This window comes from Salmo trutta, chromosome 9 (assembly GCF_901001165.1).
Source record: "Salmo trutta chromosome 9, fSalTru1.1, whole genome shotgun sequence".
Taxonomy (NCBI): Eukaryota; Metazoa; Chordata; class Actinopteri; order Salmoniformes; family Salmonidae; genus Salmo; species Salmo trutta.
In genome coordinates, this window is record NC_042965.1 from 23,363,393 (window position 1) to 23,379,902 (window position 16,510).

The 16,510-nt window shown below is 42.0% G+C and overlaps 1 protein-coding gene across 1 annotated transcript; it reads left to right on the top strand.

Annotated features, from left to right (window-relative positions):
- Nucleotides 1–13: 13 nt before the first annotated feature.
- On the top strand, nucleotides 14–16,452 carry LOC115200230 (mitochondrial sodium/calcium exchanger protein). The gene is given in 16 exon segments (XM_029763108.1): nucleotides 14–591; nucleotides 4,965–5,117; nucleotides 7,057–7,109; nucleotides 7,643–7,700; nucleotides 7,867–7,972; nucleotides 8,061–8,228; nucleotides 8,483–8,599; nucleotides 9,003–9,071; nucleotides 9,171–9,233; nucleotides 9,236–9,300; nucleotides 9,516–9,657; nucleotides 11,689–11,810; nucleotides 11,909–12,062; nucleotides 12,172–12,252; nucleotides 12,395–12,459; nucleotides 14,340–16,452. Coding segments are annotated over 16 exon segments (1,803 nt in total). The 5' UTR covers nucleotides 14–393; the 3' UTR covers nucleotides 14,529–16,452.
- Nucleotides 16,453–16,510: the final 58 nt, after the last annotated feature.

Consider the following 16,510-nt stretch of genomic DNA (forward strand, 5'->3'; position numbering starts at 1 on the left):
ACACACGAAGGCGTCTGCCTGGTCCTCACTACAATTGTCGGAAGGGTTTAAGTGTGGACGTCACGTATTTTAAGGAAGTAACACTGAGTCCGCGAGTTAGAGGACATAATGTACATAATGTTCACGGACTTTGCTAACACAAACAGAAACAACTACAAGAAGAAGAGCTTTGCGCGTATATTTGTAAGGACTACATAATAAAGAGGTGGCTGTAACAAAGGTTTGGTCAAGCTGTTAATTATTGCTGATCAGGCAGCCTTCAACTTTTCATTGCAACATTTAGTTTACAGCAATTAGTGACACTTTCATTTCTTCTCCAGTATTCTATTAGGTTTGATCTAAACCGCACCCACCCAGTCTCGGAATGGACGCAATCCTTGAACGGAATAAATTATGAAATCTCGGGTAGTTTTTATCGCCATGTTGCTGCTGTTGTGCTTTCAATGTATTTATGGCTTAGGCTCTGGAGAGTCTGGTACCGCGGTAGTTCCGTCTCCAGATCGATCCTCTGACGGTGCTGACCTGCGCTCGTCCGTGAGTACTATGGTGGGCACGCACTTCGCGATGTTCCATCAGGAAAACACAGACAAGGTTAGTGAGATACATTTGGTCATGTAGTGTATGTAGACACCTGCTCGTCGAAAATATCATTCCAAAATCATCAGCATTAATATGGCGTTTCTCCCCCCCATCGTCCACCATCGTTAGCCGCAACTCGGTACACCTGTAATGCCCAAGACACAAACACACTAACAGGGGAAAATGGGGAACAAGAAAAACGTAACACGTAACAACGCACGAAAGTGCTGTTTAAATGAATGCTTACGAGCCTGCTGGTGCCTACCACCGCTCAGTCAGACTGCTCTATCAAATCATAGACTTAATTATAACATAATAACACACAGAAATACGAGCCTTAGGTCATTAATATGGTCGAATCCGGAAACTCATCTCGAAAACAAAATGTTTTTTTCTTTCAGTGAAATACGGAACTGGTCCGTATTTTAACTAACGGGTGGGATCCCTAAGTCTAAATATTCCTGTTAAATTGCACAACCTTCAATGTTATGTCATAATTACGTAAAATTCTGGCAAATTAGTTCGCAACGAGCCAGGCGGCCCAAACTGTTGCATATACCCTGACTCTGCATGCAATGAACGCAAGAGCAGTGACACAATTTCATGTTAGCAGGCAATATTAACTAAATATGCAGGTTTAAAAATATATACTTGTGTATTGATTTTAAAGAAAGGCATCGATGTTTATGGTTAGGTACATTGGTGCAACGACAGTGCTTTTTTCGCAAATGCGCTTGTTAAATCATCACCCGTTTGTTGAAGTAGGTTGTGATTCGATGAGAAATTAACAGGCACCACATCGATTATATGCAACGCAGGACACGTTAGATAAACTCGTAATATCATCAACCATGTGTAGTTAACTAGTGATTATGTTAAGATCGATAGTTTTTTATAAGATAAGTTTAATGCTAGTTCGCAACTTACCTTGGCTTCTTGCTGCCCTCGCGTAACAGGTAGTCTGCCTGCCATGCAGGCTCCTCGTGGAGTGCAATGTAAGGCAGGTGGTTAGAGCGTTGGACTAGTAACCGGAAGGTTGAAAAAACGAATCCCCGAATCCTCCCTGAACAAGGCAGTTAACCCCCGTTCCTAGGCCATCATTGAAAATAAGAACGTGTTCTTAATCTGACTTGCTTAGTTAAATAAAGGTGTTAATTTTTTTATTTTTTTAATCGGCAAATCGGTGGCCAAAAATACCAATTACCGATTGTTATGAAAACTTGAAATTGGCCCTAATTAATCGGCCATTCCGATTCATCGGTCGACCTCTACTATGTACTTCAGCGGTCCCGTTCTGTGAGCTTGTGTGTCCTACCACTTCACAGCTAAGCCGTTGTTTCACCTAAACGTTTCCACTTCACAATAACAGCACTTACAGTTGACCAGTGCAACTGTAGCAGGGCAGAAATTTGATTTACTAGCTTGTTGGAAAGGTGTCATCTTATGAGGGTACCACGTTGAAAGTTACTGAGCTCTTCGGTAAGGCCATTCTACAGCCAATATTTGTCTATAGCGATTGCATGGCTGTGTGCTCAATGTTATACACCTGTCAGCAACGGGTGTGGCTGAAATAGCCGAATCTACTAATCTTATGGGTGTCCACATACTTTTGTATATATAGTTTATCTAATTAGATTTCAACCATAAGTCTGACTTTGTAACTCAGCTTTCCCCGACAAGTGCCCCTTGAAATGTGTCTCTTCTTCTGACAAAATCATGTTGATTTGATTATATTTGGTGATGTGCGGCTAACTGCCTAACTGGGCAACTCTTCAAGTAGAGCAGAACGCTCAACTCCATTATCCTATATACAGGCAGAGTTGAGTATTGATAACTGGTCGTGCGATTTGCTAGCAACAACAATGAATCACCAGCAATCGATACTTGTAAAAATGTCAATTCTGAAAACGCTTACCTGTACCTATGTTTGTCCTGTACAACTGCGGTCCTTCAGAGGGGTGCTGAAATTCATACTTTTAATAAAAACATATCCAATACAACCACCGACTTTTTCCTTGTTTGTGTTGCTCAACTTGAGACATAGTGGCCTTGACATACTACGTAAACGGAGAATAAATTGGCACAAACTCATTTGGGTTGAGCAACGAAAGAAGAAAAATTGTGGTTGTAGTCAATACAAGTTTTTATTAAAAGTATGAATTTCCGCAGTTCTACTGGACAAACGTTGGTACAGGTAAGCATTTTCAGAATTATTGACTGATGGTGATTCAATGCTGTTGCTAGCAAATCTCGCAACCAGTTATCAATACTAAATTCTTGATATAAGAGAAACTGAGTTCGGCTTTACTCAGCTTTACTCAGCTACTCTTCCAAGTAGCATAAGGCATGGACATGCCTTTTTTTATTTGATCGTGATTGGTGTATGTGAGCAAAAAACCCTACATTTTTTAAAATTGACATTTTGGGTGCATCTCAATAATCTAGAATAGCTCTCCTCTTTCCTTTATCTGCACAAACTAAATCCAACTATATTGTTTTCACCAGCCCAATAGAGTACCACAGTATGACTCATAAAACCTAGCAGTCAAATAAGGAAATGGATAGGTCAGGATAAAGATGAGTCTGTGACAGTAGGATTGAAGTTGTTGGAAAAAGTGGACCCTTGCCTTTTGGCTGATCCATTTTGTGGTTTCAGGGTGGGTGAAAACAGAGTTGGGTACTGTGGAATCGGTGAGGGTAACCAGAAGTGGTCTTGTGATAATTGTTTGTGTTTCTGCTGGTCAGAGGGAGAAGGCACTCCATGTTAAACGAATGGGGGCAAGAGATGTGAATTGTTTCGCTCTCAAGAAAAGGGCACCATTGAAAGGCTTGATTACTGGGGTAGCAGTAAATGTAAAAGTTGACCAACTGAAGGGGAAGATTCCCGGTGTTTGTAATGCTCGTTGTTTGGTGCGACAGACAGGGTTGCGAGAGTAGTGAAACAGAAGAGTCATTGTCTGTTCTTTTGAGTTTTGATGTTGAGCGTTTGCCCGACAAAGTGATGTTAGGATATATAAGTTGTTCTGTACAAGCTTTTGTGCCGAATACATTACGTTGTTACAGGTGTCAAGCTTATGGGCATGTGGCAGCAGTGTGTAGGAGGGAGGTTCCTAGGTGTGAGAAGTGTGCAGAAGGGCATGAGACAAAGGAATGTATAGCATTGGGGAAAGTAGTGGTATCTGTTAATTTTAGGGGTGCCCATGTGGCTGGGGATCAGAAATGTCCCGTGCGAGAGAGGCAGGTTGTGGTTTCCAGGGTTAGAGTAATGCAGAAGTTGTCAAATGCTGAGGCAGTGAAGAAAGTAGAGGAAGATGGGTCAATGGGGAGAGATCCTGAGAGGAGTGGTGTAGTAGTAGATCTGTACCAGTACAGAGGGATAAACCAACAAGTGATATATGTTTCAGTAAGATTGGATTTTTAGCATTTATAGCAATGGTTATCAACTGTACTGCAGGGATGGTACGTAAGTCACAGAAAATTGTGGTTGTGTTGGCAGCTGCAGAGAAGTATTTGGGTGTGCGAGACTTGACATCAGAAGAGTTCCAGGGTGTGTTAAGTGGTGATGTCCCACCCTTTCAGGTTGTTGGCCTGAGGTAGGACTAAATATATTTAAATAGTGGAGTAGGGTGGTGTTATTTAAAAAAATAAATAAATTATGAGTATAGTGTTAGATTGTAGGCTATTTGTTTGTTTGCTTGTTTATTTATTTATTTTGTTCAAGCAAAGTACAATATGCAACATATTGAATGCCAACCGCCATTAAACTTCATCGAAGAAGAATTAAATGGTTCCAATCATTTTTCCACCATTCATTTTTCCTATAGGGGATTTTAGAAACACTTAAAATTAGGGCTGTGTTTCTAAAATTTCCTATAGGAAAATGGTTTTATGGGTATTATGACACCTTCACTGTCAGCCTGTATAGAGGGGTTGGTTGTTTAGCAACGAAACGACATGTGCGCAACTAGGGGCAAAACAGACGGAGTTGGCTTCAATTGTTGACAACATGTAAACATCTCCAATGTTTATTGAAAACATAAATAAAGTTGCACAATGGGCACTTGTTGTCTCTCAAATACATCATTACAGTTGTTGGTTAGCTAGCTAGTGAATTTTTGTCATTGTTGCAAGCTACTGTATCTGGCCATCCAGAATCACAACAACACTAGGCCTTCTGTCCCCTTAAAGCGCTGCTTTGTTTTCATTAGGTTCTCAGCTAACCCGTCTGTGTTGAGCTCAGTGTGAGAGATGATGGTCGCCATTATCCAGATTTAACCATTATTTCTTTGTAAGCTTATCCCCCCTCCAGTGTGATGTATCGATGAAGTGTGTGTGTGTGTGTGTGTGTGTGTGTGTGTGTGTGTGGGCATGCAATTGTCTTTCAGTGTGCCGTAGTGATGAACCTGAGTGCTGTTGATCGCTGTGCATTTGTGAAGACCACCCCAGACTGCAGTATGGAAGACAGCTTCATCAACTACCTCAAGATGACCTTCTGTCTACTACCACCCGACCTCACACCCCTCACCATCACACTCTGTGTAAGTGTGTGTGTGTGTGTCTTGTCATTAGCAGGTGCTCTTACTACCCAGAATGACTTACATTGAAATAAGGAAGCTGAAGCAACCTCAATAGAAGCTAGTAACGGATACTTCCCTCTGTTCTGAGTAGAACTTCCTCTAATAAAGCTGGATTTACATCAGCTTTAACTGAACCATGCAGTAAAACACATGAAATCATGAGTCATGAAATCAGGCTGTGAGGGAAAAATTACATATTTACCTGCTTTGTTGATTATATCTGTATGAATATTGATAGTTAACAACTATGTGCCTGGCAATGGTAAGAGATTTTCATAACTACCAATGCTGTGCTTCTGCAAAAAGATGGTTCCCCTCTAGCTCCCCGAAGGCCCTCTGAGTGTATAGTCAAGGACATGGGGCAACTCAAGATAGATAGCCTGAGGAACATAACAAACCTGCTATTGTTTCTAATCAACTTTGCTTCTGACAAACTAAGCCAAATGGAGGGGGTGAACATCACCTGGTACACATAACCACAAGATGAACACAAGGTAGCTTGTGATGCCCCGATCTGCCGGGCAGGGGTGGAACCAGCCATGACTAAGCATTTTTAGGTCTGCTATAAGACCTCTGTATTTTTTGTATGGTTGAGCTCCCAGCCTTCCACTTCAGAGTGTATGATTGGCCAGCTTCATTATTGCAATTCTTATTAAATAAAGATGATTGTTTGAAGAAATGACAGTCTCTCTCACTTGGTTAATATCTGGTGAAATTGCAGAGCGTGAAATTCAAACTACAGTATTATAAATATTTAACTTTCATAAAATCACATGTGTAATACATCAAAATAAAGCTTAACTTCTTGTTAATCCAGCCGCTGTGTCAGATTTCAAAAAGGCTTTACGGAAAAAGCACACCATGCGATTATCTGAGAACAGCGCCCCGCGTACAAACACATGAAAAACATATTTCAACCAGGAGGTCCCAGTTACATCACAAATGGTCCTTTTGTTCGATAATGTCCTTCTTTATATCCATAAAAACTCAGTTTAGCTGGCGCGCTTCAGTCAATAATCCACCCAGTTTCCCTCCATCAAAATGCATACAAAATGAATCCCAAACGTTACTAATAAACTTTTCCAAGTTTATTTTTCCAATAAACTTTTCCAATAAACTTTTCCAAGTCAAACAACGTTTATAATCAAACCTTAGGTACCCTAATACGTAAATAAATGATAAAATTTAAGACGGAGAATCGTTATTGTCTTTACCGGAGAAAAATACCAAAGAACGCACTCTCTTCCACGCGCTTGGAAACACTACAGCCAAAATGGGAGCCACCTAGAAAAACTACAATTTCTGGCTCATTTTTCCAAAAACCAGCCTGAAACTCTTTCTAAAGACTGTTGACATCTAGTGGAAGCCCTAGGAACTGCAATCTGGGAGGACTTGGCCTTATAATAAAAGTGATAGCCATTGAAAATAGTGGTAGGCTGAATGTAGTTTTTTTGGGGGGATGGTTTGTCCTCGGGGTTTTGCCTGCCATCAGTTCTGTTATACTCACAGACATAATTTTAACAGTTTTAGAAACTTGAGTGTTTTCTATCAAAATCTACCAATTATATGCATATCCTAGCTTCTGGGCCTGAGTAACAGGCAGTTTACTTTGGGCACGCTTTTCATCCGGATGTCAAAATACTGCCCCCTACCGAAGAGAGGTTAAACATTTTCACGACAAGTGTTTAACTGAGGATTTCTCCTCAGGGTGTCCACCCAGTCACCCCAGAGGCCCAGGCTGTACTTCATAGGCCTAGTAGTAGGCTACACTAGTTATTTGTGGGGAAGAAGAGATGCGACACCCGCCCATTTGATATAAAAGTAATTTAATATTTATACATTGACATTTTGGCCATGTCAGAACTAATCTTTCATCTCTATCCCTCTCCTTTCTCTATAGATTATTTGGTTGTTGTTCTTGTTCATAGTTCTGGGACTGACTGCATCAAAGTTGTAAGTTTCACTCACATGTTCTGTTTATAATGTCTTTACTGCCTGTAAGTTAAGTTTACAGACTCTGTATAAGACTGAGAAACATGAGTTTCATAACAGTCTCTGTCTCTCGCTGTACGCTGGCTGTAAAGAGAGAGGTGTTTGTGGTTGTGTTCCGTTGACTGCAGAGTTACAACAGCGTTATCTTCAGCAGTTCAAGTTGATATGGTCACATCCCACTGGGCACACACTGGTTGAATCAATGTTGTTTCCACGTCATTTCAATGAAATGACATTGACTTGACGTCTGTGTCCAGTGGGATGGGCCTAGTCACTTAACCACCTGAGATGAGTGTGTCATGGTTAAGGATTCCACTCAGGGAGATAAGACTTAATTTAATGTTTGTGATTTGGTCATGTGCCTGATCACGTATCACAGACAAAGCAAATGTCCTCCAGACTGTGGTTACATACTGTGTGTGTTGGAGGTTGGGGGGGGTTCTAGGTTACCTATTGATTGACTTAAGGTGCATCTATGTTTTTTCTATCTTCAGCTTCTGTCCCAACCTCTCAGCCATCTCCTCCACCCTTCGACTCACACACAACGTGGCTGTATCCCTCTACAGCACACACACACTGTATCGCATTCAACATATTTTCATGAATTTTTCTTTAAATCTGCTTAAATTATCACCTCGTCAGACACACACACACAAATACACTCACAAACAAACTCTACTCTAGCACCTGAAGTGTTTTCCCTAACAGTGTGCGTCAGGGTGTGACGTTCCTGGCGCTAGGTAACGGAGCCCCAGATGTCTTCAGTGCTACAGTGGCCTTCTCCCGTCCACACACTGCTGGCCTGGCTATAGGAGCACTGTTTGGTACGTACACATACAACTCCTTGCTATAGAAGCACTGTTCAGTCAGAGTAGACCTGCTCCTTTAATCCCTCTTTCCCTCCGTCCATAGGAGCGGGTATCTTCGTAACCACTGTGGTTGCCGGGGCTGTGTCATTGGTCAAACCCTTCACTGTGGCGTCCCGCCCCTTCCTGCGTGATGTCATCTTCTACATGGCTGCTGTCTTCTGGACCGTCGTCATCCTCTACAGAGGAACTATATCACTGGGAGAGACACTGGGTAAACACACACACAGTTGGGTTAGACCTCTTGCGTTAGAGTTGAATAAGAGTTGTGTCAGCCCTGGGAGCTACACAACACCAAACCTCTCTCTATTTCAGGTTCGTCTATCAGTTATACCTCTGTGTCCCTCAAGCTTGAACCCAGTCAAAATATTACAGACCTAGACACAGTATTCAGTGTACTTCAGAAGTTAGGACTATTTACACTGGGGTGAATGGGGTGAAATAAGAAGTGTTTGTTTCTCTGTGTAGGGTACCTGGGGCTATATGTGGTGTATGTGATAACAGTCATCGCGAGTGCCTACATCTACAGTCATCAGAAACACTCAGCGACCAGAAGTTCCATCCAGAGCTCAACACATGTACCAGGTAACACACACACACACACACACACACACACACACACACACACACACACACACACACACACACACACACACACACACACACACACACACACACACACAGTGAGTGTCACCTGGTAGACGTGTTTAACTATTCTGGTCCCCACTAGAATAGTAAACAAACAAATATTTGACCAATTGGGGACATTTTGTTAGTCTCCACGAGGTCAAATACTATTTCTAGGGGTTTAGGGTTAAGGTTAGAATTAGTGTTAGGTTTGGAATTACATTAAGGGTTAGGAGCTAGAGTTAGGGTAAGAGTACGGGTTAGGGAAAATAGTCTTTTGAATGGGACTGAATTGTGTGTCCCCACAAGGTTAGCTGTACAAGACTGTGTGTGTGTGTCTGACAGTCATATCTGTCTGCAGAGTTCCAGTCGTCTGAGTCCGATGATGAGGGAATTCTTATATCTAATAGCAGCATCCAGGAAGACTATGGTAACAACCACAATCACTGTGTACATCCTACTAAGTTATTCCGCTGGGGTGTGCTACGAGAATCAATCCAGTCAAGTGTTTGTGTTTGTGCGTGTATAGACAGTGAGTACTGTCCCCTGCTGCCCTACTGTGAATCAACCAGTTCCATCCTGTTGAGTTCTCTCACCCGGTGGACAGCAGGATCTGGAGGAGGAAGTCCTGGCGCTGGAGGGCCATCAAAATACTAAAGGTGTGCATGCATGACTGTATGTGTGTTTTTCTATTTGCAGATCTGAATTTGTGTCTTTGCACTTTTCTATTTGCAGAACCGTAATAATTAGGGGTAAGTGTTATGACAGGGGTTGTAAACAGAGCCAGACCTTGTGTTTTTGTTTGGACAGGAGGAGCATCAATGTGTGCTTGAATGTGTGGTTACTGAGCTGCAGTTTCTCCCCTGTCCACCAGATGCCACTAGAGGTGCTGCTGCTGCTGACTGTTCCAGTGGTGGATCCTGATAAAGAAGACAGGAACTGGAGAAGACCATTAAACTGCCTCCACCTCACCACCGCACCACTGGTGTGTGTGCTCACCTTCCGTTCTGGAGAGTGTAAGTCTACATGCCTGTGTATTAGTGAAGCGCAGGTTGACTCATTATCTGCTGCCCGCCTGGGTTTAATTCCTTAAAAAATCCACCAATGTATAATTATTGTGCTATTTATATCTATAGGTCACATTTAGCCTAAAATAGTGAAAGATAAACCTATCTGGTATTAGTGCATATGTGTAAGCTTTACACCTCGATCATACCGACAGCATCATTGCATTTTGGTACACCAGAAGTACATTCATTTCCAATGGAACGCTGTGTTCGCCGTGCAGCATTGTGTTGCAGAGGCAGTTGCAGTGCGTTCTGTGGTGCATATGTTGAACGTATGTGTCAAACTGTATGTGTAGACGGCTTAACAGAAATGGTAGCAGAAGGTGAATGTTGAACTTTTGTTGCAAGGCGTTAGGGCCTAACTGTACGCACGCCAAATAGCCTACATGCCAATCAGCAAATGCCTTTGCGAACAGGCAGAGAAAGTTAATGTCAATCCACTGAGGCAGAGTTTAATTAAGAGAAAAGCTGTGAAATGGAGAGTTGAAAATAAAGAGAAAGGACGGCCAGAAAAGTCATGTTTGGGAAATATTTGGTGAAGTGGTAAAAGAGGATGACAGCATTGCCAGCTGTGTTATGTGTGATGATTGTGAGGCCCTATACAAATTCGACAGTCACAAGACGGCCTTCCCTGTAGCTCAGTTGGTAGAGCATGGTGTTTGCAACGCCAGGGTTGTGGGTTCGATTCCCACGGGGGGCCAGCACAGGAAAAAAAAAGTGAAATGTATGCATTCACTACTGTAAGTCGCTCTGGATAAGAGCGTCTGCTAAATGACTAAAATGTAAAAAAAAATGTAAATGTAAGACGGGGACTTCAAATTGGCCTATGGCACGCCAAGGGAACTGTACTGCCTACTGTTGATGGGTTAAATGGAAACTGAAATCTGGACACTGACTGTAGGTCTATAACCTCTCACATAGCCTTAATATTAAAATAATTAAGCATTTCTTGCAATAAAATTATATACCAAATGTAGGAAAAATGTGGATATGGGAACAGGAGTGGAGAAATATGATTTATTTCTTTCAGCATCTTGAGAGAATGTGAATGTGCAGTTAGATACAGTCTGTAGAGCACAGGAGGTTGGTGGCACCTTAATTGGGGAGGACGGGCTCGTGGTATAGGCTGGAGTGGAATTCGTGGAATGGTATAAAATACATCAAACACATAATTTCCTGTTTGATGCCATTCCATTTGCTCTGTTCCAGCCATTATGAGCCGCCCTCCCCTCAGCAGCCTCCACTGCTATAGAGGCGATATCTTGATCAGTATCATAAAAGCTAGTATTTAAACCACATAAAATGTGCATCCAAGCTGAACTGAAATCTTATCAGAAACATGTTTGGTCGTTTTCATAGCTTTGTTTCCTTACAACTGGTCAGACTGATGTCATTTGGAAATTTTGCACAGAAAATCTTTCCGTTTTTTTAGTTAATTTATTTTCTCCCCGGTCCCTAAACGTCTTTGCTCCACGAAAGAATCAGAGATGACCGAGAACGTTACCAATGTCAACTAGATTGAAACATCAATTCCTGACATTATTCTGGTGAGCAGGGGTTTATTTAGTCTTCTGGGACAACATATAATGACAGAAGAGAAGCTGCATGTATATAATTATAGACAAGTTGACTAACAAATAGCCTACCAAAATGTCAGAAATAAGCAGAAATGTATCTAAATCAGGCACCCGTCAAAAAAATCGTTCCGACCATCTCTGCCTGTAGCCTAGAGCACATTTTCTATATTAGCGGGTTAGTGTTGGGTGCAGGGCCTCAGATTTCCCTTTATCACATATAGTCTGGCGGTTGCGGATGCGTTGTTAGCAACTGCAGGCGGGTGCAGGTGAAGAACCAGCTGACCTGCGTGCCACGACTGTGTGGGTGTGTGGTCAAAGAACCTCAATCTCTATTCTGTAGTGTGACATCCTCTCCAGAAGAGGTGTGCTAACCCACTGGACTGGTGTCACTTTCTCTCTCTAGACGGGATGTATCGGATCGAGGATCAGTTTCCTGTCTGGGCGTTGACGTTGCTCTTTGGCCTCTTCCTCTCCGCCATAGTCTTCCTCACCACCACCAACAACCACCCCCCGCCATACCACTCAGTAAGAACACATACACAGACACATTCCTTCTTTCCATAACTGTTGTTGTCTCTGTTAGGTGTTGTGGTGTGTATGATGTGTGTGGGTTTTCTCCATAGCTGTTCTCTCTGCTGGGCTTTGTGGTGAGTGCGATATGGATCAGTGCTGCGGCCTTGGAGGTGGTCAGTATCCTGCACATGCTCGGTGTGGTCTTTAGTCTGTCCAACAATTTACTGGGTCTCACACTGCTGGCCTGGGGAAACAGCATAGGGGGTGAGACACATACACGCAAACTGAGGTTATCTGCACTCCCCTACTAATCATTCAACAGAAGACAGACTGACTGCTTGCTTGCTGTAGTGTTGAATCTGTTTATTTCCAGATAGTTTTTCTGACGTCACCATCGCTCGTCAGGGCTACCCTCAGATGGCAATATCAGCCTGCTTTGGGGGAATCATCTTTAGTATCCTTTTGTGTCTTCTGGACATGTTTGTGCAGGCATAATGCGAGTGTGTGTGTGTTTGACTGTGAAAAGCATAATGCGAGTGTGTGTGTACCTTTGCTATGTGTATGCATTATGTTTCTGCCTTGACCATGTTCCTCAGACATGCTTATTGGAGTGGGCATTGGCTGTCTGATGCAGATGTTTAACAACGAGCCAGTGGTGACAGTACGTCTGCTCTTAGCTTCAGTACCCTTTCATATATATATATATATACAGTTGAAGTCGGAAGTTTACATACACCTTAGCCAAATACATTTAAACTCCGTTTTTCACAATTCCTGACATTTAATTCTAGTAAAAATTCCCTGTCTTAGGTCAGTTAGGATCACCACTTTATTTTAAGAATGTGAAATGTAAGAATAATAGTAGAGAGAATGATTTATTTCAGCTTTTATTTCTTTCATCACATTCCCAGTGGGGCAGACGTTTACATACACTCAGTTAGTATTTGGTGACATTGCCTTTAAATTGTTTAACTTGGGTCAAACATTTCAGGTAGTCTTCCACAAGCTTCCCACAATAAGTTGGGTGAATTGTGGCCCATTCCTCCTGAAAGAGCTGGTGTAACTGAGTCAGGTTTGTAGGCCTCCTTGCTCGCACACACGTTTTCAGTTCTGCCCACAAATTTTCTATAGGATTGAGGTCAGGGCTTTGTGATGGCCACTCCAATACCTTGACTTTGTTGTCCTTAAGCCATTTTGCCACAACTTTGGAAGTATGCTTGGGTCATTCTCCATTTGGAAGACCCATTTGCGACCAAGCTTTAACTTCCTGACTGATGTCTTGAGACGTTGCTTCAATATATCCACATAATTTTCTTTCACGATGCCATCTATTTTGTGAAGTGCACCAGTCCCTCCTGCAGGAATTCACCCCTACAACATGATGCTGCCATCCCCGTGCTTCACGGTTGGGATGGTGTTCTTCGGCTTGCAAGCCGCCCCCTTTTTTCACCACACATAACGATGGTCATTATGGCCAAACAGTTCTATTTTTGTTTCATCAGACCAGAGGACATTTCTCCAAAAGTACGATCTTTGTCCCCATGTGCAGTTGCAAACCGTAGTCTGGCTTTTTTATGGCTGTTTTTGAGCAGTGTCTTCTTCCTTGCTGAGTGGCCTTTCAGGTTATGTCGATATAGGACTCGTTTTACTGTGGATATAGATACTTTTGTACCCGTTTCCTCCAGCATCTTCACAAGGTCCTTTGCTGTTGTTCTGGGATTGATTTGCACTTTTCACACCAAAGTACGTTCATCTCTAGGAGACAGAATGCGTCTCCTTCCTGAGCGGTATGACGGCTGCGTGGTCTCATGGTGTTTATACTTGCGTACTATTGTTTGTACAGATGAACATGGCACCTTCAGGCGTTGGACCAGACTTGTGGAGGTCTACAATGTTTTTTCTGAGGTCTTGGCAGATTTCTTTTGATTTTCCCATGATGTCAAGCAAAGAGGCACTGAGTTTGAAGGTAGGCCTTGATATACATCCACAGGTACACCACCAATTGACTCAAATGATGTCAATTAGCCTATCAGAAGCTTCTAAAGCCATGACATAATTTTCTGGAATTTTCCAAGCTGTTTAAAGGCAGTCAACTTAGTGTATGTAAACATCTGAGCCACTGGAATTGTGATACAGTGAATTAATCTGTCTGTAAACAATTGTTGGAAAAATTACTTGTCATGCACAAAGTAGATGTCCTAACCGACTTGCCAAAACTATAGTTTGTTAACAAGAAATTTGTGGAGTGGTTGAAAAACGAGTTTTAATGACTCCAACCTAAGTGTGTGTAAACTTCAGACTTCAACTGTATATATGAGCTGAGTTTGTAATTGGGTGTCATAAACATTTTGTAGAGAGGTAGTGACCAGAGAAATGTCTTTGTCTGAAGTGCATAGGATAGGAGTTTTATCAGGAAATAAATTAAAATGTTTATCAATGAGAGAGAATAGCAGCCGTCCCGATATTGAACTCTGTGCAATACCTTTTTTCAGTTTCCACATGATTGGACTTGCATAACCCTATTTCACCCCCCCCCCCTAGTTTGAACCAGCGGGTTTGTTGACCTGGGTTCTAGCAGGTTCTCTGGGTCTCTCTCTGGCCCTCTCCTTCATCCAAGTTCCTCTGCGCTGTTTCCACATGGGCCGGTCCTATGGAATCTTCCTCCTGCTCTTCTACACGGTCTTCCTCTTGGTTGCGCTGCTCACTGAGTTTGGCTTTATCCACACCTGAAGCCAGTAAAGGATGGTTTGGACCAGTCTGGTGGAGCCGCCTGCGAGTACTGACAAGACGGTCCGAGACCTGAGTGACTTAAAGCCAATAACACTGGGCCTTAATTGAGTTGGAGCAAATCAAAAATACAAGACAAAAGTTGCAGTAGCACTTGGGAATTCTCTCATTTAAATCAATGTGAATGCAGTGTCTCCTATCTTAGCGAGACACACTGCTGTTTGTAATGGTTGATGTGAGTAAATTGTCAAATGTGCTCTATGCATTTATGGCATAGAAATACCTATATAGTTCCAACTTCTGAAACATGAAACAGCAGGGCGCAGCTGTTAAAATGATTTGAAGATGGCCCTAAACAAGCTACTTTACGAAGTAGCTTCAAAAAAATGTTTTATTAAGAAATAGTTTTCTTTACTATGACAGATGTATGATAGATATAGAGGTAGTACATTACTGCCCCTGATAGATATTTGCACCTTTGGTAAAGGATGCTCTTATGAGAACTTTGTCTGGGCTGTGTGTATATATGTGTTAAAGGAACTGAGATCCAGGTAAATCACAAATCCCTAGTGAACTCAGTAAAAAAAACATCTTAATTGAAAAGAACATCCTAAGCAGGGTTCAGTCTGGTTTTAGATCGGAGCACAGCACCACAACTGCAGTTATGGCAAAGGACATAAATGCACTTAAACAGAGCAGCACAATGTTGCTTTTTATCGTTGATTTATCAAAGGCATTTGATTCAGTTGACCATGAATTGTTGCTGGCTAGACTCAGTAACAGGTCTCAGTGAAGGGGCAGTAAACAGTTCCTAAACCAATATGTATATGCTGACAATCACAAGTCTAGCTTTCTTGAGATTAATAGAGGTGTGCCCCAGGGTTCCATTTGAGCTCCTGTGTTGTTCTCAATTTTTATTAGTGAAATGGGATGCAACCAGTAAGGTTGCATCTATATCTATATAATACAGTCATATTCATGTACTCACTCCTCTGGTTCAGGCTGATGAAGAGCTCAAGTCTGCTTTTCAGTCACTGCAGGTCTCCCTTTATGGTCTCAAACTGGTATTGAATGTACTAAAACTACATTAATGACCTTTACCAGAGCTAGCACTCAGCCAGAGAAGGTTAGCATTGTCACATCTGGCAGCTTATCCATTAAAAAGTGTCATCCTACAAATACCTAGGTACATGGTTGGATGACCTGACCTTTAAAGTTCATATGGATAATCTTGTGGAGGAAGCTTAAATTGAAATTGGGGTCATATTTTTGTAATAAGGCTTGCTTCCCGCTTATGGCCAGAAAGAAGATTGTTTAGGCCACTTTTTTCTGTAATTGATTATGCTGACTTGTATATGCATGCAGCCTCCTGTCATACATCCTTACGCTTTATTACAAATGCCAAGTCACTCACCCACCATTGCACCTTGTACCAAGGAGTGGGTTGGACCTCACTTTATATGCGCAGAAAGCTACATTTGTATGTGTTAATCTACAATGCCTTTTAACTCTGTAGTCTGGTCTCTTTCACCACCAGCAGTTACCATACCGGGTCAGCTAGGTGATTGCTACTTACAGGGGCATGGAATAGTCTGCAACCAATGCTTCATCTAGATATGTTAGTGCCACTGACTGAATAAAACAGATAAATAAGGGAGACTGTTACAGAGGAGTGTAGATGCTTTTTTTTTCATGTTGAATTGTATTCAATTGATATGTTTTAATTCTAATATATTGATTGTTTGTAGCTGCCTTGTCCAGGTCTCCCTTGAAAAAGAGACTCTGGGTCTCAATGGGATTTTCCTGGTTCAATAAAGGTTAAAGGAAATAAATAAAGGCTCTTATGTGTAGACTGATGTCTAGGTGCTAAGATGTTGATTATTGTGTGTGGTCTCTGTTAAAGATAGAAATAAAAACATCCTTCATGTAACAACCAGATATTGTTAATAGACCTATAGCCATATCTCAGGGCTAGTCTGAGCCCG